This window comes from Furipterus horrens, unplaced genomic scaffold (genome assembly GCF_987537825.1).
Source record: "Furipterus horrens unplaced genomic scaffold, mFurHor1.1.pri manual_scaffold_4, whole genome shotgun sequence".
Taxonomy (NCBI): domain Eukaryota; kingdom Metazoa; phylum Chordata; class Mammalia; order Chiroptera; family Furipteridae; genus Furipterus; species Furipterus horrens.
The window spans coordinates 20,541,659-20,569,597 of record NW_028327174.1 but is presented as its reverse complement, the minus strand read 5'-3'; the positions used below and the strand labels follow the sequence as shown (position 1 = coordinate 20,569,597).

Here is a 27,939-nt window from a genome sequence, read left to right as displayed (position 1 = left end):
ACTCTGAGGTTTATGTGCACAAATAATCAGAGCAGGCATTGGAGAACACATGGCATCTTAGCAAATACAATGCTTTTTTCCTTTCCAAAAGTACTGCTTTATACTGAGTGGCTTTTGAAGTCTCCTAACTTTGGAGGTATATTTGTTTGGTTTTACAAGCTATTCACACACTTAATAGTTATGATTATTTATATAACCAAGGAATTTCCTCAGATATAATCTTAGAATTTAAAAATACTCCAAAGAATTAAGTTTAACTAAAATTTATACCATAGAATACTAAATATTCAATATTTTAAGATTAGTAACTACTAAAATTTTCTAGAAAGGGCAATGGGTTAAGGAAACATATTTTTGGTACCATAAACAGATGTTTAAGGAGTGGTTAATAAGGGAAATAGCCTATGGCTGTTAGGGCGCCTCTACCTGTAATCAGCTCATCATACTTTCTGTTCCCACCTTCAGTTCGTCAGGAGCTACGATTCAAGTCGGTGGAAACGAGCCAAGTAGCTGGAAAGCCTATTCTGAGGAAAGCATTCTTGTTCTGCTTTTGTACACCTCCTCCCCGCAAAACCTGGGTAATTTCAGGTTATCACTGGGATCAGCACATTGTGTTTTGCATACCCAAGAGCGAGAGGCACATTTCAGGGTGTGTGTTTATAGAGACAGAGAATTTAATAATAAATTTAAAACTCTATTATAAAATAAAATCTATTATAATAATGGGAATGTGATTGTAAAAGACAACATGTGTTTTTCTTAGAGAAGCATACTAAGGGATATAGGAGTGACATGACCTGACATCTGCAATTTGTTTTAAAGTACTTCAGAAAATAGAAAAACTTGTGGCAAAATCTTCTTGATAATTTTTGAGTCTGGATGACAAATATGTGGTTTCATTATATTATTCACGATAATTTTAAGTATATTTGAACTTTTATTCCACATTTTTAAAATAAGTTTATATTAAAAAAATAGAAGACAGTTATGTTCACACTGAGTAAGATATTGAAAACATGTGTATGACTGTGGTTTTTAAACTCTCAAATGATAGTTTGAAAATGAAAAATTCTATAAAAAATAATGGTATGAATAGGCATATTTTGTTGTATTTCAACGAACTCAGAGTAGGTCAAGGAGATAGTAGATACTAAAATATCACAATAATCATTCTTAAGTGCCATTTAGAATTTGCACTCATATGGCTATTAAAAGGTAGAAGTCCAGTTTACAAATAAAAATTTTAAACTAGTATATTTCTCAAATTTTTATTATATGCCAATAACAAAATAAAAAAGAAACAGCCCCCATCTCTCCAAACCAAACAAAACCTGCCTCAGCTACCTCTACTATTCGACCATTACAGTCACAACTAGCTGACATTTATTTAAGTGACTACATGTCAGTTAACTGTGTTAAATGCCTTGCAAATGTCATCATATCTCTTCCTCAGAGCTACTCCATGGAATATATATTGGATTTTACACACACTCCCATCCCAACCTCGCCATCCACCACCACCATTTACAGAGAAGGAAACTGAGGATTTGAAATGTTAGATAATTTGCTTTAGATAACAGACTACACTAAAATGAGTAGGTATGAGACCCAGGTGTGGCTAAGGGTTGAACCCTTCACCACAGTGTCATCTCTGGCCTCTACCCATGTTCTCTGAAGAACTGCACTATAAAAACATATGCTCAGGTTTCTGAGCAAACATTCATAAAATATTACCATGCCTCCCTCCCTCTCTTCCTCCCCACTTTTTCACTGGAAGAGGTAACAGAAAGCAGAGAGGCAGATGGCTAATTTGAGAACTGCCGTCTGATTTTTCTGGAGCCCTGAGAGCATATGGAATGTGATTCGACTGTGCAAATTATGTCACATATGCTGTTCTTTCATTTAATCATTCCTGGCTTGCTCTCGTGTGGGTTTCTGCCAAAACAATGTTTACCAGCTCTTGATAACACATTTCTCACAGACCACACACATTTGCCACAGCTTCAAGTAAAGACATTCTAGTTCTCCTTTTATAACATGGTTAGCAGAAGAATCAGTCTTCCTTGGATGAAAAAACAGTTAAACCAAGTATTCTTTTCTTTATGGAAAGTGCACATAATCAGAAAGCAAATTTATATTTAATAAGCAAAATTTCCCTACTTTTTGGGATGCATTTCCAAGGGGAAAAAAGACTCCAAGAGAAGATTTTCTACTTCTGTTCACTGTACATGCTACTCTGCAGTTGAAAGGCCGTATTGCTTCAATTCAATTCATTTGAGTACCATTTCCTGGGAGCCTACTAAGAGCCAGCCACTAAGCCATGAACTGAGCACACAAAACACACCTCATTTGTAAGGGTTTACACATAATTGAGGTGAGACACAGAAACAAGCAATTACCATGTGATACAATAAATGTAAGGTACATAAGCAACACAGAAATCATAGATTCCCTTCTGTAGGTAGCAGGGGAGGCTTTGCAGAGGCGATGGCTGAGACAGGATCACAAGAGTTATGGGAGTTTTGACAGGGAACTCTGCAGCTTCTCTGTGCACCTTCATTCCGTCCTAGCTTTGGTTATCATCTCTAAGCTGATGAGGATTCCCAAATATAGGCCTACAGTCCAGCTTCCTTCTGACATTCAGATTCTTATATAAACTACTTCCTTGATGGCTCCACATTGATGATTCACAGGCGCCTCACGTTCACTATGCACATCAGAAACGAAATTCGGGATCTCTCCCCTAAAGCTGCTCCTCTTAGTGCGCCTTATTATGGCAAATGGCACCACCACCCCATGCAGTGAACAAGCTGGAGCTCACACTCAATGCCTCTCTCTCCTCCTCTATGTCTAGTCAGTCATGGCCTTTAGTTCCCCTCCTAAACCATTCTCCACACAGCAGCCAGATACTCTTAAAAATGCCAATCTGATCACATCATTCCCTTGTATAAACCACTCAGTGGTTTCCTGTGGCTTTTAGGCTAAAGACCAATATCCACAAGAGGCTCCTGCGAAATCTATCTCCCTGTCCCTCCAGGCTTCTCTTAGGTTTCTTTCCCCCTCATTCTCTATGTTCATGCCACACCAGCCTTTCAGTTCTTTGAATATGCCATTTCCCCTTCCACCTTGGGACCTTCCTACACCCTGCTCCTAACGACCAGGAGCCTCTTCTTTTTTCTCTTTGCCCACCTAGCCAACTCCTGTTTATCCTTCATAATCAAACAGACACAGGGGTCTTTATGGAAGCTAAACCTGACTCCCCATTCTCCACCAAATCTAGTTCAAGGTCTACCGTTTTGCAGCCTCATGTCTACTGGTAGTTTTCCTGTGTATTAGTTAAATCATAATAATAACTGATTGTGTTAATATTTGATAAGTATGTGTCTTCCCTAATGAACTATAAGCTTGGGAGAACAGGGGCCCTTTTAATTCTCCACTGTTCCCCAAATACCTGGCCCAGAGCAGAGAACAAAGTGATGAATTCTAGGGGAAGTAGCCACCCGTGCAAGGCAGAAGGATGTGAGGTAGGCTGGCATGCGTAGAGATCACAAGCAGATGCATGCTGGTGGCACATGCCAGGGTTCCGTAGGGGTGAGTACAGGAAGACTGAATGGAGATCAGGCTGGAGAGGCAGACAAAAACCAGATCACATGAGGCCCTCTGATCCTTTTTACATGTTACACAGTACCTGCCTCATTGTGATGGGGGGATTCAGAAGGTGAGCCTGGCATTCAGTGTGTTAGTTTCCTTTCTCCCATGCCACCTTAATCCTCCCTTGGAGATTTATTTTTCCTTTAAGAACTTTCCACTTTTATCATTTCTCCTGCATATGCCACATTCAATCCATCAGCAATCCTATTGGCTATACCTGACTCTGACCACTTCTTACCACTTTAGTCCAAGGCATCTACAGCCTTTTACCTGATCTCCCAACTTCTACTCTAGTCTCTAGTGGTCTGTCTTCTACAAAGCAATCAGCGTGCTCTTTTAAAAATATATATTAAACTAGATCAATACTTAGCTTAAAACCCTCGGATGGTTTCCCACCATACTTAAAAGTCTAATAACCTTCTAAAAGTCTAGGAGGCCTATCTGGAAAACATGGACATCCACATATTTACCTGATAGGGAACCTAAGAAAGATTTACCATTATTTCCTGAATTGTTTAATCTTTAATAAAATAGAATTTTGTGTTTACCAAAGCACAGTTTTAGTTAGGAAACTTGAGTGCAATTAAAACCTAGGTTTGCCTATAGGCATTTCCTCTTTGGATCTTTGAAAATAAGTTTCTTGACTTTAAGAACCAAGCTTAAGTATTTGTAAAGGCCCTGATGTACAGGGACTTGATGTTCTTTGAACTTTTGTTCCAACTTGGAAGGAAGGATAGAAGGAAGGGAGGGAGGGAGGAAGGTAGCTCATAGCTTTGGCTTGGGGGCTGGGAAGAATTTGACAAACCCTGAAAACAGGTATTTGTTTTCTTCTGTCATCCTGAGATCTGGTGTGAGGCAGCAGTGGCCATTCCATTTGAGAAAAGTGACATGACCCTGAGAGCTAGCTGCTCTTGTGGTCCTCTGATTTTCATCTGAGTCCTTGATATCCACGGACATTGGCAAAATTATTGTGGTTAAAAGCATTAATTTAGTGTCTGATATATCTAGGTTCAAATTTCAGCTCCACTGCTTACTAGTTGTGTAAACTGGACATGTTTTTTAGCCTCAATTTTTCTTATATGGAAGGTCAAGACAACACCGATTCCACCAGTTATCACAGACATTAAAAGAGAAAATAAGTGTGAAATGTTTAGCACCATTTAGAAATCAATGGTTCCAGTTACAACTCTAGCTGCTACTAAGACTAGTTGATTTTAGTGGTTTGGACACAGCTGTAAACAGGTTGCCTGGGTCCAAATCCTAGTCCAGATAACAGAATAGCTAGGTGGCTTTTCTCACCATTCAGTGGATGCAATAGTGATCATTTACCTTGAAAGGTTGTTGTGAAGATTTAATAAGTTCATATACAGAAAATGCTTAGGATAGTCCCTGGTACAAAGTAAATGCTACAAAAGTATTTGCTACTATTTTTATTACATCGAAGGGTTAGTCTGAGAGCTGCCAGGCTCGCTACCCAGATCCAGCAGTAGAGCATGCCATGGCTGTGGTCTGTCCCTTCACTTGTCAAATCCTGCCAAACACCCACTTCTGCTACTTGGCCAATAACTCCACAATGTATGTTTATGACTCACACAGCTTCAGGGTTTCTTTTAGGACTTTATTTACATTATAGTAGTCTAGCTTGATTTATCTATTTAAGTCACACAAGTTCCATTTTAAGGCACTGTGTTATAATAACAACAGATTTAAATACAAACAAAAAAAAACCCCTTCTACTTGTATCCTGACCTTGCCAGCTATGTATTCTTATGATAGCAATTCAATTTTCCTGTAACTTAATCTCCCTCATTTTTAATGAGATGACATATACCTCGGAGATTTATGTTCTTTTAATGTTGTAAAAATATTTGAAACATTCACTTAAAAAAATGTTCAGCAAAGCATTTTGCAGCATTATTATTCTATTCAAAGGGACATTTTTATCTTTGTGCTTCTAGCATATGATTTGCATTAGCTCTCTGACATTTTATCTACATAGTAGACTGAGAGAGAACTGCATGGTATTCAGAAAGAAAAGAAGAGGAAAGAGGTAATTCTAGTTGTTAACCTAAATGCAAAGAAAAAAAAAAATGTTGGATGGCTAACCCCATCAATATTGGCAAATGCTCATCTATACACAATTTTTAAATTTACCTGGCTGAAAGAATAAAGGAACGTTCTACACTCTCAATCTTTAGTTCATTCTGATATGCTTCTTGGGTGGGTTTTTTGACCTGGAAGAAAGCAAAACAATTTGAGCAAACTCATCCTACTGAAAATCTCATCTCTGAAACAGAGGTAAAGTTGGCCAGTGTCGCAGCTGCTGACACCCACGACCAACCCTCGTTTCTAGCTTGATCTACCACTGCTTCTTCTCACCTACTCTCTGCTACAGATGAATTTAAATACCTACATACACATAGGCCCAACTTTCCCACTGTCAGGCCTTTGGTCACTATCCCTCTACCTAGAATACCTTTCGCTGCATCTCGGTGTGACCGAATGAGACTTATTCTTGTCTCTTCCTCCAAAAAGACTTCCTCACTTCTTTCCTAGCTGCCATCAATCCCTCCGCCATGTCCCACCAAAAGCTGCATGTTCTTTATTTTCTGAACTCCCAACCAAAAACTGTAACTGTGCCTTTCAGTGATAGTTATTACTGTCTATTTTATAAGTATTTATGCATAGTGTATTATCTTCCCTACTAGTTGCTAAGCTCCTGAACAGACTGGCGTAGGGGCGGAGCCAAAAAGGATAATGCTTCCTTCTGTCTTTATATTTTCCACCACACCTATTGCCATGTTGTTTATAGTAGCTCTCAATAAATATCTTATGGATAAATTAATGTACGAGTGAACAAATGATGACATGAGTGAATAAAGGAACACATGAATAACTAATACATGAAGAAGAAAAAGTTAAAGATCATTATCTTAGGGCTTTTTTTCTAAATATGTCTAGTTTAAAAAAATCTTCTAACAGATGCACAAACCTTCATTCCAGCCAATGAGAGCATGTTGTTCAGTTTATACATCCCAGACTGCAATGGTGTTGTATACAAGAGGGCATCATTAAACTGAAAGTAGAAACATTTCATAGGATGAAGTAAAGGAACAAATTTCAGCTACAAAGTTATGATATGCCACAAGAATAAAAGAAAAATATTACTTCTTTATTAAAAACTCTGAGTAATTACTTATGTTCTGCTTACAGACACAAGAACCACCCAGAATATTTTATTAAAACATTATCAAAAAAAAATTTTTCTTTAAAAATTTGCTTTCTTTCCAAGTTTTATAGACAAATTTAAGGGTTTCTGAATTCTAAATCTCACTAAAGTATTACAATCTGTCTAAATAAATAATTGATTGAGTGACTTCTGGCCAAGACAATGGCATAGGTAGATACGCTGTGTCTCCCTCCACAACTAAGAAGGAATACAACTACCTCAAAACTAGAGACAACCAGAAGTTCCATAAAATGGAGCTGCATGGAAGTCCAACAAAGATATAAAGATGAAATACTCATCCAGACAGGTAGAAGGGGCGGAGCTGGGGTGGAGAAGACATGGTATGGAGGTGGCAGCTGCGACAATGGCTGTGGGGGCCAGCAGAAAGCACAGTCACACATTAAATAAAGTCAGGAGGAACACTTAGGGAGCGCTCCCAGCACCAGACCAGACCGTGCAGCTCACGGTTCCAGCGCCGGGAAAAATAAAGCCTCATTGTTTCTGACTGTGAAAACCAGTGGGGGTTGGGGCAAAGGAAGAAATTGCTGGTCTCTCAGCAGATTCCATTTGCTTAGAGGCCCCCATGGTCCTAGAGCGTCTAAAGACCCATCCTCTCTGGGAACCACAACCAGGGCAACAGCTAGAGGGGCACCAGTTCCATACGGGAAGCAGTGAAGTGCCTGGAAAAGGGGCAAGTGCTGAGTAAGTGGCACTGTTCCCTCTCAGACCCCCTCCCCAACATACAACACCATACGTGGTAAAACGGGTCGCTGCATACTGACAAATATCTAAGGCTCAGCCCCTTATAATGTAACAGGTGCAACAACTCTACCTAAGACATAGAGGCAAACACAGGAGGTAATCAAGTTGAGGAGACAGAGAAGTATGGCCTCAAACACAGAATGGATCAAGGTTCCAGTGAGCGAACTAAGAGACAAGGAGATAGCCAACCTCACAGAGAGTTCAAAACATTAGTGATAAAGATGCTCACAGACTTGACAGATATGCCTGAGTATGGCAAACACAGAAGGGAAGAAGTAAAGGCTAGGCTAAGTGAAGCAAAGGAAAATCCACACAAAACCAATGGTGAAGGGAAGGAAACCAGAGTTCAAATCAATGATTTGGAACATAAGGAAGAAAAAAACCAGTCAACCAGTAAAGAATGAAGAAACAAGAATCAAAAAAATGAGGAGAGGCTTAGGAACCTCTGGAACAACTTTAAACATGCCAACATCAAAATCACAGGGGTGCCAGAAGGAGAAGAGGAAGAGCAAGAAATTAAAAACTTATGTGAAAAAATAATGAAGAAAAACTTCCCCAATTTGTTTAAGGAAATAGACATACAAGTCCAGGAAGCACAGAGAGTCCCAAACAAGCTAGACCCAAAGAGGACCACACCAAGACACATCATAATTAAAATGCCAAAGGTTCAAGATAAAGAATCTTAAAAGCAGCAAGAGAAAAGAAGAGAGTTACCTACAAAGGAGTTCCCATAAGACTGTCAGCTGGTTTCTCAAAAGAAACTTTGCAGGCTAGAAGGGACTGGCAAGAAGTATTCAATGTGATGAAAAGCAAGGACCTACAACCAATATTACTCTATCCAGCAAAGCCAATATTTAGAATGGAAGGGCAGATAAAGTGTTTCCCAGACAAGGTAAAGTTAAAGGAGTTCATCATCACCAAGCCATTGTTATATGAAATGTTAAAGGGACTTATTTAAGAAAAAGAGGATCTATGAACATTAAAATGACAATAAACTCACAATTATCAACAACAGAACCTAAGAAAATAAAAACAAAAACAAACTAAGCAAACAGCCAGAATAGGAACAGAATCATAGGCATGGGGATCATTTGGAGGGTTATCAGCTGGGAGGGGGAAGGGGGAGAAATGGGGATATGGTGCAGGGACTAAGAAGCATAATCGGTTGGTACAAAATAGGGGGATGTTAAGAATAATAGGAAAGGGTGAAGCCAAAGAACTTATAAGCACAACCCATGGACAGGAACTAAGGGGGGCAGAACTGCTGGAGGGAAGGGGGGCGTACTGCAGCAGGGGAGCAAAGGGAAAAAGATTGGGACAACTGTAACAGCATAATCAATAAAATATACTAAAAAAAAAAGACACAAAAATTCTAAGCTTAGTTGTATCTGGGTGGTGGGACTTTGATTTTAAATTAGGAGTGCTTTGTATTTTATGGTATTTCCAAATTTCTACAATAAACACTGAAATCTCAAAGTTAAAAAAAACTGATTGAATCAATTTTTACATATTTTACAAATTAAAAATGAAATACACTAAATTCAAAAGGAAAATACCTTTCTGGTCATGCGTCTTTGTTTCCTATACTTTAAATGCAAACAGGCAATAAAGTCAGTCAATATCCCACTAAAACTGTTATTTGAATGTGCTTATGTACAAATGTCTCCTTTTATTGAGCAACTATGCCTGCGTGGGGCTTGTCAGAAACACACAGATCCACTTACCAGGAAAAACATCCGGGGCTGCATGTCTTTCCGAGATAGCTTCATCAGAGTTCCTTCTTTAAGAAAAACCTGATTCATCCAAACAAACACCCATTTAGTCCTACCATCATGACACAACAGCAATATACATATAATTTCCTTCTTCCCTCTCCTCTTTTTTTTCCTGTGGGGGCTGGGCGGACATAGTTTCCTTATGACTTTTTGAAATCATATTTCTTCCTAAACCCTGTCTGTCCTTTAGGAATTGGACAAGGCTGCAGTTTCATAAATCCAATATTGGCCTCAGGGGTACTCTGTGGTCTGAAATGTAATTGATCCAGCATGTACTTGATCCTGAGGCACAGCCAACATCCTGACCATTGCATTTTACAATTTTCCTGAATTCATTCCCTAGGTCATTTTTGTGCTCTATGAGGAGCATCAAAATACCACTTTTCTCCTTCCCCTCATAATCCTCTCTTACATGAAAGATTTTAATGAAAATGTCTTTAACATTGTGTGAGGTCAGCTAGTGTTACACAATAAAATGATCCTATTTAATCAGATACTCTGTAGGGACCCTGCCATTCTCCTAATTGAATCGGACTTCTTGTCACAGTGACTTACCTCAGGAACGTTTTGAATGGATAGAATGAACTTAGTTGATCCAGACTGGGTAAATGAAGAGTAACAGTAACAAATAACCTATTTGCATAACTTAAATGAAAAATAGCTACAAACTATGCCTGAAATCATTGTATTGAATTGCAAAAGGCAGTCCAAAGTACTTACCCGTCCAGGCTGCACTATTTCATGGTGTCCATTTAAGCTGTACTGAATTTGCATAAGTTTTTGGAAGTTGTCCTACAGAAAGAGAATGTAGAACATATGAAGGCCCTGACTCCCAGGTTCAATAGTACACTAGCCACTGAAATTAGTAACTTACTCCTTGCTTCATGGTGTCATTGGCGTGGTTGGCTACCTCTATAACAACTGCAAGGGCATCTAAAATATATAGGAACAGAAGGGGCATTTGGTCATTTCCAATGAATTGCAACATTAAACAATTTCAAGTGACAAGATTGCTAGTTTACAGCAACCAACACTGGAGGAACTCAATTAACTGTGAGCAGAAATACGGATGATGAGGTTCAATTAGGGCATGAAAACAGGCAAAATACAGTACTTAAGAAAAAATGAGCCAAAGAGAGTCTAAAGAGGCATTATAAACAATGTGTATCAATGTATGACTGCGAGGGTTGTTTTGTGCTAAGATTTGATTAGCCTGTTGAAGTTTACAAGGAAAAGTATAGGATTTCACCTGGAAGCTAAGGACCATTCCAGTATACACTGCCTTGGGAAGAGAAGGATTCTGGGATATCAAACCAGAACTACTGGGTTGGCAAAGAAGTCCATATGATTCTTTTCCATAAAATAAGGCACATTTTTCATTTTCAGAAATAACTTGGTTGATTTGGATATTTTGAGTATGCTGGCTATCTCCCATGTGGTATAATGTTGACTGTTCTTAATTAATGTCTTGATTTGATCGCTATCAATTTCAACTAGTCTACATGACCATGGAGCACCTTCCAGCAAGAAATCTCCAGCACTAAACTTCACAAACCACTTTTGACACATTCAATCAGTCACAGCACCTTCTCCATACATTGCACAAATCCTATCTTGTGTTTCAGTTGCAGTTACCTTTCTTGAAATAATAAAGCATAATATGCTGAAAATGTTGTGTAGTTTCTTTCATCTTCAATATTAAAATGGCTACACAAAAATTCACCAATTTTGATGTTTTTCTTAAATGCACGCTGATACAACAGCTATCACAATACAATCTAATAACATTGTTTTGAATGAAGTTAAAGACAATTAAGCGCTACTACAACCATCTTCCCAGAAAAAATAAATAAATAAAAAATTTGGCCAACCCAATACAAGAAACAACTATGTAAGAGGGTCAGGGCTCAGCTGTCTTCTTTTAGTCTGATCCCAAGAGGTAAGAAATATCACATGGAAGCATTCTAGACCTTAGGAAATTACATGCATTATTTTACAAGCTGGGTTATTTAGCTTCATTTGTATTTTATTCTTTTTATTGACCCCTTGGTGTTTAGCAAAGTGTTTTTGAACACTCCAATCTTATCATCTTTGTAACTAGCTATAAAAAGAAAGTCTGAACTTTGTCTCCTTTTGGACTACAGTTGTCTTCAATCCAAGACAGTAGTATTCCCCAAGGGACATTTGGACTGTGCAAAGACAATTTTTGATTGTCAAATGACTGGGAAGATCCTCTGGCCTTTAGTGGGTAGAAGCCAGAGATGCTAAACATCCTGTAATACAACTACAAACCCACACAAAGGTTATCCCATACAATATGAGAGTAGTACTCCCATGGAAAAAACTGGTAGTGTTAACGAGGGAACATGTCCTCCTAAGTCTGGTGTGGCAGTGACAGTAATCATCAACAAAAGGATAATTTTTTAAAAAGTCCTGATTGGTATAGCGGGTATTATCCTGCAGAACTTAAAGGTCGCTGGTTGGATTCCTGGTCAGGGTACATGTCTAGGTTGCAGGCTCTGTCCCCGGTTGGGGTGCATATGAGAGGCAACTGATGAATGTTTCTCTCACACATTGCTGTTTCTCTCCCTGTCTTTCTCCTGCCCTTTCCCTCTCTATAAAAATAAATAAATAAAATCTTTAAAAAAGAACAAACCAAAAACAAAAGATCAATTTAGGGAAAGGGATTGAGGGTTTTGGTCCAGCTACTATAACCTACCAATAGATTATCTTTCTGGTACCAGTTCTGGACATTTCTATATTCCCCAAATATAAATTTATCATTATCACCATTATTAAAAGAAAGCAGACTTCCAGCCATGATGCAGGCCTACACTGACACGCTCTGTCTCCCTCTACAACTAAGAAGGACTACAACTACTGCAAACCCAGAAACAACCAGAAGTTCCAAAAGATAAACGGAAGTCCAACATATGAAGTTATATTGAAGTGGTGCTCGTCCGGATGGGTAGGAAGGATGAAGCCGGGGCGGAGAGGTCAAGTTGTACTGGTGGCAGTAGAAGTGGCCACGGCAGCAGAACAGTGGTAAACACAGACACCCATATTTAAAGGGAAGCAAGAAACACCTGTGGAGCATCCCCAGCTGCAGACCAGACCCGTCAGCTCGCAATTCCAAAGCTGGGGAAGGCAGACCCCCATTGCCTCGGACTGTTAGGCCCAGAGAGGGTGGGGACAGAGGAGGAGGCTCCCAGTCTCTCAGCAGAGAGTAAACGGTAGGAATCCATCTTGGGCCCCCACCCCCACACAAAACACCACAGCGTGGTGAGAAGGGTCACCAGGTTGTGACGAGTGCACGGGGCTCCGCCCCCTATAGCGTAGGAGATGTGACAGCCCCACTCAGGAAGCAAAGGTAAACACAAAACTGTCAGATGGCAGGAATCATGATAGAGATCCTGGTGACACAGCTGACTAGACAGCAAGGATCTAATCTAACGAAGCAGCAGATAGGAAATCTTTCTGAGGCACAGTTCAGAGCTTTGGTTATAAAAATGCTTACAGACCTAACAGCGGATCTTAAAGAAGATGGGGAAGGAACGAAGGCTAGTCTTGTTGAAATGAACAAAAATACATATGAAACTAGTGGTGAGGGAAAGAAACCAGGGATCAAATCAACAAATAGAAACATAGGGAAGGAACAAACAGTCAACCAGTGCAGAAAAGAAGAAGAAACAAAAAGTGAGGAAAATGAGGAGAGGCTCAGAAACCTAGGGGACAGCTATAAGTGGGCCAACATCCGAATCCCAGGGGTGCCAGAAGGTGAAGAAGAACAACTTGAAATTGAAAAGTTATGTGAAAAAATAATGAAACGGAACTTCCCTAACTTGGGGAAGGAAATAGACTTACAGGTCCAGGAAGCACAGAGAGTTCCAAAAATATTGGACCCAGGGAGAACCACACCAAGACACATTATAATCAAAATGTCAAAAATTAAAGATAAAGAGAGAATCTTAAAAGGAGCAAGACAGAAGAAGAGAATTATGTACAAAGGGGTCCCAATAAGACTCTCAGCTGATTTCTCAAAAGAAACTGCAGGCAAAAAGGGATTGGCAAGAAATATTCAAAGGAATGAAAAGCAAAAACCTACAACCACGAATACCTTATCCAGAGAAGCTGTCATTCAGAATAGAAGGGCAGAGAAAGTGCTTCCAGGACAAAGTAAAACTGAAGGAGTTCATCAGATCCAAACCACTATTATATGAAATGTTAAAGGGACTGGTTTAGAAAAAGGAGGATCAAAACTATGAACACTAAAATGAAAACTGCATCACAACAACCAACAACAGAAGCTAGGGAACCAAAACAAAGGCAAACTAAGTAGGCAACGAGAATGGAAAAAGAATTATAGGTATGGGGAACATAATGGGGGGAGGTCAGCAGGGAGGGGGAAGGGGGAGAGGGAGGGAGATGATGCAGGAATTAAGAAGCATAGTAGGAGGGGGTGGAGTAGACAGGAAGATGTTGAGAAGAACTATATGCACAACCAATGGGCACGGACTAAGGCGGGGGGGGACAACTGAAGGTAGGGGTGGTCACTGGGTGGAGAGGAACAAAGGGAAAAGAAACTGGGACAACTGTAACAGCATAATCAATAAAGCATATTAAAAAAAAAAAAAAAGAGCAGTATTTCCATACAGAGACCCCAACGAAATATCAGAATGTACTGCACCTGGCGCTCATCATAACAGAGATTCAAGAGATGACCATGGGCACATTCCCTGCTATCTGGCCTGCTTGAACTCCAAGTGGGCAGGGAGAGAAGTTTTTGGATGAAATGATAAAGCTGTTGCTGTTTGCGCACCTAAATTCCAGACTCTGCATTCTCCCATCCGCTCTGTAACTCTATGCACCCCTGTCATCCCTTTAAGGGACCCTGGTGACTCTGTTGTTTTAACTCCTCTGCCTACCTTCCAAAGGGGTGTTTGTCTCATTTTCCCTCACACTTGGGTAATCTCATCTACAGCTGCACACCATTTTAATGCTGTGCCTCTGACCACACAGAGCACCTCACTGCTCACTGCTTATTCTAATTCAGTTTTTGCTGAAGTGCGCAATTTCCTTTAAACAAGCTCTTTAATCTCTGGCCCTGTGTTTGCTTTACCTGTAGAATGGAGTTAATAATTCACTGTCCTTGAAGGCAGAAGTCCTGGAACAGATGTTTTCTTGAGGTCCTATTTGCTAATACCTGTTTAAAACTTATATCTTCATGAGACAGATTCTCATCTGGAATGCCCACTCTTGCTCTCACCTACCCTTCAACTCATCCCCAGTCTCACATCTCTGCGCAAATCTCTGCCTCTTCAATCTTCACACTTTTCTTCCTATTCCATATAATTCTGTCCTGTTCGGTACATCCTAACTTTATAGATAACCTGCTTTGTTCTTTGTCTGCTGGGCAGGACTTTTTTCTTCCACTAGATTATATGTTCTCCGAAGACAAGAAGCATGTCATATCCCCTACTACAAACTTAAAAAAAAAAAAAATCTTTCAAAAGGATAACACCTGCAAATAGAAGATGTTAGAGAAATAGAAGTAAAATAATTAAGAGAATGAAATGAGAATCCCTATAAAACAGGTTAAAACCTCGTTCAGTTTTGTTATCTGAAAATGTAAAGGGTGCACAAGAATAAGATCAAAATTCATAAAATTAAAAGGATAGGCATGGACTTAATGTGTTCCTACATATTACAACAAGAGACATATGTATGATATTTGAAAGAGGTAGTATGGGAATAAACAGAAAAAAACACCCTTATCCTGAACAGAAGTAATCCCTGAGTGTATGTGTGAAAGAGAGAAACACACACATACACACACTATAGATTATCTCATGAATAAATACACACACACGTATATAGTAGATTATCCCATGAATATCAATGAGTCCATTGTACTGTAATAGGCTAGTCCCCTTATGTACTACTGGTAAGGCTATTGCTCATCATTAAACAGTCCCAGAACAATACACTATTTTAACCACTACCCTTGATTTGTTTAGTTAGGTCACTTCATGGACCCATGATGTTTTTTCTTTTTAAATAAGGGGAAGGCTAGTTATTTATTTATTTAGAGAAAGGGGAAGGGAGAGAAGAAGAGAGGGAGAGAAACATCACTGTGTGGTTACCTCTCGAGCGATGCCAACTGGGGACCTGATGTGCAACCTAGTAATCTGCCCTGACTGGGAATCGAACCAGTGACACTTGGCTCACAGGCTGACGCTCAATCCACTGAGCCACAGCAGCCAGGGCTGGACTCATGATTTTAAAGCTTAAAAGGACCTTGCAGATTAACTGGCTCAATCTCTGCTTTGAAAGCAATGGCCATCTGGAGAAGGTGAATTTATGTCTGGGAAGGGGGACTCAGCACAGGAGGATGAAGCTCCTTGACCTGGACCATGCGGGGTCCCCTCTCTCAGGGCTGTTCTTGTCCCTATCATATTACTTGATTCCAGCTCCACTATACCATTTTACCTAGTTCTATTTTAATTTGCCCAAACTAGTGTTATTTTAAAAAAGGCTCCTTATGAATAAAACAGAGTTTTGTGATAGTTTTAATCTCTAAGTCCAAATAAACATACTCTAAAAACTTCCGTGATATATAAGACCACAAAATTTATTTACCTTGAGTGTCTCTGTAATCTTCAGAGTCTTCTAAAAGATTTTTCAAATAATCTAGAAATGGAAAAAAATGATAGTACTTAGTACAATAAAGCAGTAAAGAGAACAACACTTGTCTTTTATTCAGGACTCGAGCCATTCTTGTTGGTTAATGTACATGCTGTTCAATTTGTGCTAACTTTCTTAAAATATGAAAAAATAAAGCCCTGAGATCAGTCTGAAATCAGGACACAGATCAGAGCTGAAAAGAGCCTTAGAGGTCACACCAGTCATTTTAGAGATGAGGAATCAGATTACTGAGTACAGGGTCTCACCCAAGTCACACCACCTCTTTGTGGCAGAGCCAGGACTAGAATCCAGATCTCTCAATACCCAGTTCAGGTCTTTTACTTCAATGAAGATGAAGCACCTTAATCTCAAGATCAGATGTTTGTCTAGCACAAAATTCCAAGCATTAACAGACTGAATGCCTAAGAGACTCTTAGGTTTGTCAATCTAAGAGTCTAACAAGCCAGACCACCAGAGGAATGCAATACACTAGACTCTCAAATGGGGGCAAATTTGCTTCATAGAGGTCCTTTGAAAATGTCCAGAAGTATTTCTGATTGTCACAACTCGGGGAAGAGAGGCTACTGGCATCTACCGGTTAGAGGCCAGGGTTACTACTAAACACCCTACAAATGCACAGGGCAGCGCCACAGCAAAGAATTATCCGACCCAAAATGTCAATAGGGCTGCGGGTGAGAAACCTGATCTAAATGGTCTGTAAATAAGCTATGTGGTATACAGTGGTTCTTATAATATGTAAAAAAAATAAAGCACTAGGTTATAGTTAGTAAAATTTTAACACAAAGGAATGTAATAGGATTTCAAGGTAATACTCTCTTCTCTGTTGAGAAATGTTGGATGGCTTCCCATTTCCTATTAAATTAAAACAAGTTCCATTTCCTGGAATTTAAAAGTTCCCCACTACATGGTCCCTATTGACTCTCTGATGTTCTCTCTTGCTACTGCCTAACACAGGCCCTTTGTTCTTAGCAAAGTTTGATTCTGCACAATTGCTTAAACACTTTCCATGTGTTCTCTGGCTCCACACTTTTTGTCTCTAATGTTCCCTCTTTTTCTGAATCCTTCCTCTGTCTCTGCATATAAAAATTCTCCTCATACTCTTCTAGGCTCATCTCAAATTCCTCCTCTCCTACCAACTTTCCGTAATAGTCTCTCCCTTTGAATAATATATTATTATGTGACAGTAACTCACTTTATGCCTTCTATCATTTTTGTTTCCATTTGACTCAAAGCTCCTTGTGGGCAGAACTCACATCTGATTCATCTTTCTACCTCTCATATAGCACTTAGCCAGGGAACATGGTTGTTTCCAGACAGAATTGCCTCAGTTTAGGTAAACAGTAATAAAGGTTGAAACCAATCCTAATGACAATGGATGTTAAAAAATTAAAAAAGAAAAGTCATGTTAAGAGACTAAATGCATTTTTATCAGACTCCGTTAATAATAGTTTGGAATATATAATTTCATCGCATGGATTAATAAAATCATGCTGAAAGGAACAAAGGGAAACTTAAGGGCTAGTGCCAGCTTTTCAAACTTAATACATGACACAAACACACACACCCAAGAGCCGAAACTCTGTACATCTTTGAGACAGTGATCCAAAAACCTGTGTCTAGACATGCATATTATAAATATCCGGCATTGGCAGGAAGCCATGGTGAGCTATTGTGTGTGATGACATTAAGCTTCCATGCACCACAGTATAGGTTCTATTTTGGCAGAAACACCACTAGCAATTTAAAGTAATCCGAACACAGAAGTTTGAGACTAAGCTTCTAAACCAAACAGATAAGAAAACCACAAAAATTAACAAAATACATTGATGATACATTACCCTTAGCTTTACCTGGAGGTGAAAACTACCTGAATCTCACTCTGATTCCACTCAGAATGCATTCCATATATAAGCCATGTTTGGTGAGTTTCAATATTTAACTTTTCTATGAGGGTGACAGGGTTAGGGGAAAATATTTTATCGTCTTCTTAGATGTTCTCATTGTCTAGGCTACCTCATTGATCAAAAGTCGCAAGGGAGCTGAAGAGTGTGGGAAGGAAAACAGATTTACCTAAGTATCAGATTCATGGCAAGTTCCTATTTTGTCTTCAATGCTTGTTCTTTAATACAAAACTGAGACATTTCTCTAAACCAAGATAGCTTACTGGAAGATGTCCATATTAGGGAATCCTGACCTCAGAATCATTATGCTGAGCCTAAGAAGCTTCTTAGTTGCATTTTCTTCCCTCCGACTCAAGCTCAGCTGCTGTCTGTCAACCTGAACTTTCAGGAAGAGAATGGAAACACACGAACTGGCTGAAGAAAACACCCACCACTAAGATGTTGCAAAATCATGCTGTTAATCAAGGAGGTAATGGAGTTAGGTTTACTGTCCTTGCCAATGAAGGAAAAAAATCTTAAAATTCAACTTTCCAAATTCAATGTTCCCAAATTAAATTTTAGAAATTCAACTTTCCAACATATTTTTAGGGCATCTTGTAGCAGTACAGCCTTATGAAAACTTTCACCTTTTCAAGGAAGACAAGACCATGATCCCCCCACCTCATCCCCCAGTTAAGATGAGAATCACTCAGTGCCTTCACTGCAGAAATAAGAACATGATCACCCTGAGTCAGATGGGAGGAGCACTGGGAGGAGCACTGAAACCACCAGCCACCCCAGTGATGGTTACAACCCAGGAAAGGAGACCAGACAGACACGCCTGTCTCGGTCATAGGGAATTGTTGACTCCGTACCATTTAGGACCTAGTACCCTAGAAGAAGTTTCATTTTTAAAAAATGAGGAGGGCAGAGTAGTAGAATCAGTTTGCCAGGTTAGACGTGTAGTATTCTATGACTTTCCTGCTTCTACCAAACCAAAATAAGCATTTTTCAAAACCTCGCTAATAAGAATGCATCAAATGCTACTGAAGTTATTTCTATGCAAAAAAAAAAAAAAAAAAAAGGTTGCTGCAGCAGGCATGGGCACCACAAAATTACTTTCTGGCCACCAGGTGGCACCATTGATTAACAGAAGTTAATTAACCCCCACCATCACCTTGAGGGACTTGCAAGCTAATTCTGAAATCCAGAGTGAAAGCATGAGGTCCCGACAAACACTGTATCTTGTTAGAGGTCTAAGTTTTCTACCTAAGGGCCCTGAGTAAGCCTGACCATCCCTGATGACACAATCAGTGAATAATTAACTTAAAAGACGAAAGCTATTCAGAAGTACAGTTAACCTTTCCTAAAAATGAGTCATCTGTGGGAATTTGGGACTTCTTAATTCAACAGTAGCCAGTCAGACTCCTAGACTGTGTACTGAGAAGTGGGGATGGACGAGCATATAGGAGGAGTAACATTCCAAAGTCAATTATTTTAAATTTAAGGACAGGTCTTGCTTTGTATTAACTAGATTTCTTCCTGCCTACCTAAATATGTAATGATATCAGCAACACACACAAAATTATGGGATCCAAAGGTCCAATAAGTCTAGTCATAAGTCTGGTCTGCCAAAGTTTCACATTTTGTTTCATTTTCCCAGTGATATCTGGCAAGTCTAAAGCCATCACAAAACACTGACGCTGGACAGAAGAACTTAACACTTACTCCTGCAGACTGACTCCCTCTAGAGTCCCATAAGCCAGACTAGAAAGAGATACACTGTCTGCTGAAGTTTCATGTTTTAAAAGAAGCAATTGATAAATCTGACTTGTGAAATGAAGTACTGATTATTTTAAATACCCAAAATAAAGATCAACTTATCAAGCTGTAGGACACACGGCCATTTTCAAGGCAGCTTGGTGAAGTGATCAAGAGCCCTTGTTGGAAGTGAGAAGACAGATTCTTACTCTCTTAGTCCAGCCATGTCCAGTATAGGCATGTGACACCGGTCATGCTCCACTCGCCGTGTAGCATTTCTGTGTCAGAATCCTCATATATAAAATAAGTATGATGGACCAGGTTGAAAAAATGTAATGACTCTCATTCTACATTATCATGAAGCATATTGTTTAATAAATTCTAAGGTGCATTATAGGAAATTTGGAAAATTAAGTAATAGAAAAACCTCAAACCATGAACATCTCTCTAAAACATTATAATTTAAAAGCATTCCCTTCTGTTTTTATAAATGCTTGATTTTACTCAATTTTAATAATATATATGATTTTATAGCCCATTTAAAGTATTCTAGCCCATACAGATTTTCCATATATGAATAGCTGAATAACATACCATCATTGGAATATATTATACAGTACTTAGGTATTCTTCTATTAGACTTTTAATTTATTTTTAAATTGTCTTGTTTTGGCTGTTTTAAATAGATGGTCATACATCCTAATTTGCTCATAATAATTCTGATGTACACCTGTTGTCCAGGCATAACTATAAATAGCATCCCCTTGTACTCTTGAAAGGTAACAAGTTTGAATATTAAATTGTGATTATTTTAATTACAAGTAACACTGATCAGTTATTTCCTTGATTTCAACAGAAAGAAAGTTCTCTCTTTTTTTTAGTATCTGATATAGCATGAGAAACCTTTCCTACAGGGAGATACCAATTTAAAATATCATTATAAATCTATGATAACAGTTGTTTACTAAATGATTGCCAGTTTTATATATGGTAGGTTTTTATTGCAAATATAGAAGGGGACTGGTAACTTGTTTTAATTAATATGTACAATCCAGAGGATATTAGACATCCCACTGTTTATTACATATATTTTTTCTAAGTGAATTTTTTGTTCACATTTTCAATCCTGATATCTATAGGAGTTTTAATATTTTTGGTAAAATAGTAATTTTTTTCATATTTACTACAAATACATTTTCTGATGTACTGTTTATCTTTCCATTTTGACTATAGTTTAAACCTTTATAATGTTTTTACTTAAAAATAGTTGAAAGGTCATCAGTCAATATTTTCCTTTATAATTTCTTTTTTGGGGGGTATGGCTTAGAAAATCATCTCTCTTCCTCTAGCTATTCTTTAATAAATAACCAAGTTTTTCTTTCCCTAGTTTTCCTACAGCTTAATGTTTTCTATTTAGGGTTTTTTTAAATTAAGGTTTTATTTTTCTAGAGCAGTTTTAGAATCACAGAAAAACTGATGGGAAGGTACAGAGGTTTCCCATGTAGCTCCTGCTCTCACTTGTGCATAGCTTTCCCCATTATCAACAACCCCCACATACTAGGGGGGTACATTTATTACAGCTGATGAGCCTCCATTATCATCACCCAGAGTCCATAGTTTACATTACGATCCACTCTTGGTGTTGCACATTCTACAGGTTTGGACGAATACATATAGTATCATACATAGTATTTTCACTGCCCTAAAAATCCTCTGTGCTCTGCCTATTTATATTTAGTTTTCATTTTGTTTTTAGTGTATCTATTGACATATGGCTTTAATTTTTCAAATTTTAACAGGTTATTCAATAAACAATCCTTTCTTTTTCTATTATCTTACACTTTGTACTTTGTCACATGTTAAGATTCTTATAAACAGGGTCTATTTTTAGTACATCTCTATTCCAATGATAGAATAACTATTTTTTTTTAATCAATAGGTGTATCATCGCAATGGTATCATGTATCTTTAATTGTTGTATTAGAATTTGTATTGACTGATGTTTCCCTACCAGAATATTCCTTAATAATATATTCTATTTATTTCTAAGTATAAAACCTTTTTGATATGTATCTATAAAATTCCAAAATTCTAAGCAACCTTAATGAGAATATGGACCATAGGCCATATGTTAATAGCTAAGTTAATGGTTCTATAGTGTTAAGCATCTTTATGCACAAATGCTAAACTGTGGGTTTCATGAGGACAAGGAGCCTGAATTAATTATCCTTATGTCTCCAGCTCCTGGAACAAGGCCTGGTGCATATTCAATGTTTCCTGAATTTATAATGGACTGACACTCCCATTAGTATTACCACTTTTTGCTTTATAGTTTACTAAGCACTTGAGATAATATTTTGAGGGTCTAATTAAAATGTGGTCTGGCCCCTGCTCTAATTCTTTTGCTCTTTGAATATTAGTTCAATTCTGGTCTCTAAATATGTGGCACCAGGCTTACTCTTATACATATGGTGCTTGTCTGAGTTAGAAAAGTGACCTTTCTGAGCTCTCAGGCTCACAGATTTATGGCTTGGAAAGCAGGCAGTGCCTTTCTGTGAATTAGAAAAGGCCCTTTTTCCTGGGTTGATGCAGTCCCTCACTGGGGCACCCAAGGGCATAACCATATGAGGCAGCCCCGGTCTACCCTAGACTTTGATCAGTCCGGTCCTGAGGTGGCATGCCCAAAGGACTCCAGAACTAAGCCGGAGTCCAGGGTCATTCCATGGCAAAATTCTGGAGAAGTTCTTACAATGAACAGAATCTCTCCTCAGTCCCTTTATAGCAGAACATACTGGCTAGGCATATCAAGAATGCCTTTGGAGGAGTCAAAACCATAGGAAATCTCCTAACAAAAGTAAATGTTCATTATTTTGACTTGGTAGAAACAAATGTTTTTTTTTGTTTTTTTTTGGTGGACACGTTTTCCAATGATTAGGGCTGTGAGTTTATCAAGTGAGAATCTCAAATGTACAGACATGATGTTGGCACAGTCAAGCCTCACTTAAAGAAGCTCTTAACCACATTTAGTCCCCACTACCCAGATTATCAACAAAGAGCAAATTTAGGTCTAGGGAGATTAGTACCCAAAGAATAACCAAGTGAAGAATAAAGTAAATATAAGCACCAAGGTGCATTCAAATTTGACCGAATTTTAGTGTTATGTCCAACTGGAACAGTTCCTGATGTGAGCCATGATTCTGAGAAACATTAAGAGGGAAACTCCAGCAAGAGTCAGCTTGTCAGACCTTTGGCAAGGCGAGTTCCAGCAATAAAGGCATCTGGCTATTTGCAGGGAATATGGGTCAAATCTACACTGAAAATCAGAAAAATAATGGCTTTGTGGTAATGTCTACAGGCAGAATTCAGGGGATCTGCAAACTCGGATGGGCAAAAAGAGAAAAAAATTGTCACTAACTTCTAAGTGAAATATAGAATTTCCTTCCATTATGAATGTAGGTAACAAACCACAGTATTATCAATAATACCAGTGACTTTGTCACCATAAAAACCACATTTTTTAAAATATCACATTACAGTTGTTACAGACATCTCAAAATGCTGTTTACTCTCACCATTACTTTAAAATCAGGGCAGTTATTAGATCCACCATCAAATTTCTTATTTATTGTATACTAAAGAAGCACATGTAATACTATGTCACACCAAAATTATTTTAATAATTGCATTTTCGCCCAGTTTCTTTTTAATCTTATGTATTTTATTCTATAATTTTTAAAACTATTCTGAGAAGAGACACATTCATAGGCTTCGTCAGATTGCCAGAGAGATCCAGGCAAAAAAAAAAAGGAATAAAAGCCCTGTTCTACAGAAAAGGTGAGATTACATTTAAAAGCTATAATTTAATAGAACAGGCAGATAAAACATCTTACCTCTTATATCCTAATAAAGTCTTTTCATAGTATTAAAATAATGGATATAATTCGTTAAATACCATCTCTCAAAATACCTTGTTCACAAGTACAATTAAAAATTAATTGCAACGGAACAAGAGCTGAGGTCATTACAACAAAAATTCTGAATATTATCACCCTCCTGTTTTACACAGAGGAAACTACCTTGTACCAGGGCCTTGGGGCTGCCCCAAAACTCATTTCCTTGGCTGGTGTCCAGGACAGCCCCACCTTTCATCAAGTTCTGCCCTAGAGAAACTATTAGAAGACTTTTGATATAAACTATTAGCCCTGGGTTTTAAAACAAATACTTGCCCAGCAGAAGTTTTGTTTTTCAGTACAGGTTTTCTTTGTTTTGTTTTGTTTTTTAAATCATGCATTAATTTGATCCTGATCTTTTTACCAATCTGTAGCTCAAATTTATAACCTGAGAACACTATAACAGATGTTTTTAATATCATACTTTCTACCAACATGGGAAATCCTAGATTTCTAAAACCTAGAGGGGGTTAATACTATCCCAGACTAGAGGCAAAGGTTACAGGAAAAGTAATATAATATGCTATTAAAGTCATTTATAATATACCATAAATATTTGAAGAAGATCAAAGAAACTACCTGATCCAAATTTAATCAAAGTTCAAAGGAGTGCTTTGTTTCTAAATATTCTAAGTGGAAAAGATATTTCAGAGGAATTTTTTAATTATATTTTTCATTATATTTTCTCCACCATGATCCTCACTGACTCAACCTATTTCAACCCCAATACAGTAACTTTCCACAAATCAAAGGATTTCTATTTTTAAAATTTATACCACATATAACACAGAGACAAAAGAAATCTAAAAAGATATGAGTCATCTCTGGATGGTAGAAGATGAACATTTTTTAAAAATAATACATATTTTTAATAGGCACAAAAGATCTCTTCAAAGACAAAAAGTGACCCTTATAAACAAATCCTCAAAATATACTCAAACAAATGACAAGATCAATATGATTTATAGGAATTGAAAAGAGGAAGAAGTTGGTGGGAGCCTTGAATGGCTGAACGTGGCCCCAACAGGAAGCGCTATAAGCTCCATCAGGACAGGGATCACCACTGTGTTATTTGCCAGTGTATACAGGTGTCCAGCTCAGGGCCAACCCATACAAATATTTGTTCAGAGACTTGATGACTGATTAACAGAAGGGCAAATCTGGCCTTGAAGGACAGGTTTCAGGAGAGACTACAAAACCTAGTAGAGCAAAAGAAAATAAAGTCTCGGCAATTTTGGGTTATAAACTGCAGCCTTTACAACCATGGATTTTTTAATTTATTTTTACCCTAAAATAGGGACTTATTTTTACAGCAGTTTTACATTCACAGCAAAACTGGAAGTCATAGATTTCCCATATGCCTCCTGCCCCACACATGCATTACCTAGTTCACCATCAACCTCCCCCACTAGTGATACATTTGTTACAATGGATGGTCCTACATTGACACATCATTATCATCCAAATCCATAGTTTACGTATGGGTTCATTCTTGGTATTATACACACTATGGCTTTGAGCAAATGTATAATGGCATGTATCCACCATTATGGTAGGATAAGTCTGTTTTCAACCTTCTAATAAACAGAATAAAAGTATGTCTGATACATGGCCCAGAGCTCCTAAAGTCTTTGTAACTTAATTAAGTGAGACGAGCAATGGGAGCACCTCTTTTCCTACTAATAGGCCTTTGACCTTAGTTCTGACACAGAGCTCCTAAATCCCTTTCCTAGGATATTGGGAGTGTCTTTTGATCTAATGAAGTGACTCTTGATGGGCTGCTGAACAGCTCTTAGATGAAGCTGGTCACCAGAAAGATCAAGCCACGATTGGAAGCTTGGAACTTCCAGTCCCACTCTCCATCCAGGAAAGGGGAGAAGGTGTCGAAGTGGAGTCAATAATGGATCATGTCTACATAATGAAACCTCCACTAAAAAAATCCCAAAGCACAGGGTTTGGCGAGCTTCTAGGTTGCTGAACACAAGGAAGTGCTGGGAAAGCCCTGGAGAGGGCGTGGCATTCTGCGACCTTTCCCACATACCTTGCCCTAAGTATCTCTTCCATCTGGACTTTCACCTGTATCCTTTATCATATGCTCTCATAATAAACTCATGGACATAAATAAATTTCCCTGAGTTATGTGAGCCATTCTAGCAAATTATCAAACCCAAGGAGGGCCCATGGGGACCCAGATTTATAGTTCATTGGTCATAAATACAGGCGACAGCCTGGAACTTGCGATTGGCATCTGAAGTTTGGGAGGAGGGACAATCTTGTGGGACTGAGCCCTTCATCTGTAGGATCTGACACTATCTTCAGCTAGACAGTGTTCGTCGTCGGCAGCCGTCCATCTCGAGAGACGATGGTGTAGCTTCTTAAGAGTCTATCTGCACCACCGAGAATGGCTGTGCAGTCCGACTCGGGAGTGACACGGTATCTGTCTCCTCCCGTGTTGAATCGACACCTTGTGATGACGCTGGAGTGTCCTCTCCAGTGAAGCTGAAGCTACAGAGCCTGGGCAGGGTGATATGGAGGGTCTGCTGTTGCCCATGCAGCAGACCCCCCCTCTCTTCGCAGCTGAAGGGTCCAAGGGAAAGACGGAGTCAATACAGCTTGGCTTCAGGTGCGCCGCAGGAGTTGCCGGTGTTGACTACAACGTCAAACCGCCTTAGGGACTCCGGCTCCGGATTTTCTGTCGGGGTTTACTCCCTTAGCCTTTCCCCTGAAGAGGTATGCCGCAAGGCAGCGGAGGTTTTTTGGAGTCAGAGTTTTCCTTCTCTTTAGACAGTGTTAGAATTGCATTAAATTGTAGGATACCTGGCTAGTATCAGAGAGAATTGTTTGGTGTGGGGGAAAAATCCCACACATCAGGTGTCCTTGGAAGAGAACTGAAGTGATGATGTGTCACGCTGCCTGGGGGAGTGACAAGAGGTAGCATAACCATTGGGAAGATATTGCCACAATCTGGCCTGGAGCATAACAAGGGAAATGGAAAGAGCAGGAAGCAATTGCAGAGGAAAACTGGTCAGCAGATCCTATGAGGGAGGAAGGGTGAAGAAAGGGAAGTAGTTCAGAGTCCTTTCCACAATTTTGTTCCTGGGTGACTGGAAGACTGTTTTTAATCTTAAAAGCATTTCATCCATCCACTCATCCATCTATTAGGGATAAAGAAGCCAGTGACTCAAACCAGTAAGAGATAATTAACCGGTGAATCATGGAAAAGGGGCAAGGAAATGACATTCCGCAGCTCCTCACACATATCTCTGGGATCAAAAGGAGGAAGATTGTCATCACCAAACACAGAGAAATGGGAAGATGTAGCTAGATAACTCTGCAAATAAGTTTGGACATAGACCTATAACTAGATTACCCTTAGTTAATCACACCCTGAGTTAAGTAGTTAATTGTGTTAGATTGTGAACCCGGATAAACCAGTAATGGAGAAACAGGGGAGAAGGAGAGGGGAGGCGGAGCCAATCACGTTAGGGAGGGGGAGCTAATCGCATTACTATAAAACCAGTTTTCTTTGTCTACTTCACGTGTGCATGCCCCTGACTGGCTGTGCGCCCGGCTCTGCAGACTCGTGAATAAAAGCCTCGCTTTGCTGCTGAAGTCCTGTGTCCCAGTGTTTTATTGTGAGCGTTTCTCACACATCCATCTACCAAACATTCCTTGGCACCACTGCATAGGGCTTCTCAACCTTATAAACAGAAACAAGGTTTCTATAAGCCTTTCAGTTTATTGAGTCCCTGTTAATGTGCCAGAATCTATGCCAGACACTGAATTAGGATGATAAAGACAGACTTTACCCTGAAGAGATGAGGAGGAAGAAGGAAATAAATAATATTTAAAAAATTAACATCTGTTTTCTTCTACTGTTTCCTCACTGTTGCCCTGATTTTCATCTCTCCTAATTCCAAATAGTTTCTGGGCACCACGCGTTTTAAGGATTTGACTAGATCAACTGGCCTTGAGTAGTCAATATAGAGGCAAAAATTTGTAAGTTTTTCTTCTTAAATTTAAATTTTTAAGTTTTTTCTTCTTAAATTTACTTGTTTTTTCGAGTTCTAATCTGAAGCATTCATTATACAACATATGTTTTTTTTTCTTTGATCTTATTTTGAGTTGACTTAAGAAAAAAAAATACTACCAAGAATTTAGTTGGGAGTTTTTAGGTAGCCTAATTAAAAAAAACAAAAACAAAAACAAAAACCACCAAATTAGGA

At 38.8% G+C, this 27,939-nt stretch overlaps 1 protein-coding gene and 1 non-coding gene across 2 annotated transcripts in view; both read right to left on the bottom strand.

The window, feature by feature from the left end:
* Positions 1-27,939, bottom strand: part of FGD6 (FYVE, RhoGEF and PH domain containing 6) — a 111,048-nt gene that overhangs the window by 10,237 nt on the left and 72,872 nt on the right. The window contains exons 10-15 of the mRNA XM_090275093.1: positions 16,057-16,107; positions 10,292-10,350; positions 10,138-10,209; positions 9,367-9,435; positions 6,644-6,727; positions 5,806-5,885 (exon numbers count right to left, since the gene is read on the bottom strand). Coding sequence (XP_090131219.1) covers positions 5,806-5,885; positions 6,644-6,727; positions 9,367-9,435; positions 10,138-10,209; positions 10,292-10,350; positions 16,057-16,107 — 415 coding nt within the window. The remainder of the gene's footprint in view (positions 1-5,805; positions 5,886-6,643; positions 6,728-9,366; positions 9,436-10,137; positions 10,210-10,291; positions 10,351-16,056; positions 16,108-27,939) is intronic.
* Positions 19,666-19,794, bottom strand: LOC150011238 (small nucleolar RNA SNORA56). Its single transcript, XR_016511019.1, has one exon. It is a non-coding gene; the product is annotated as a small nucleolar RNA SNORA56 (small nucleolar RNA).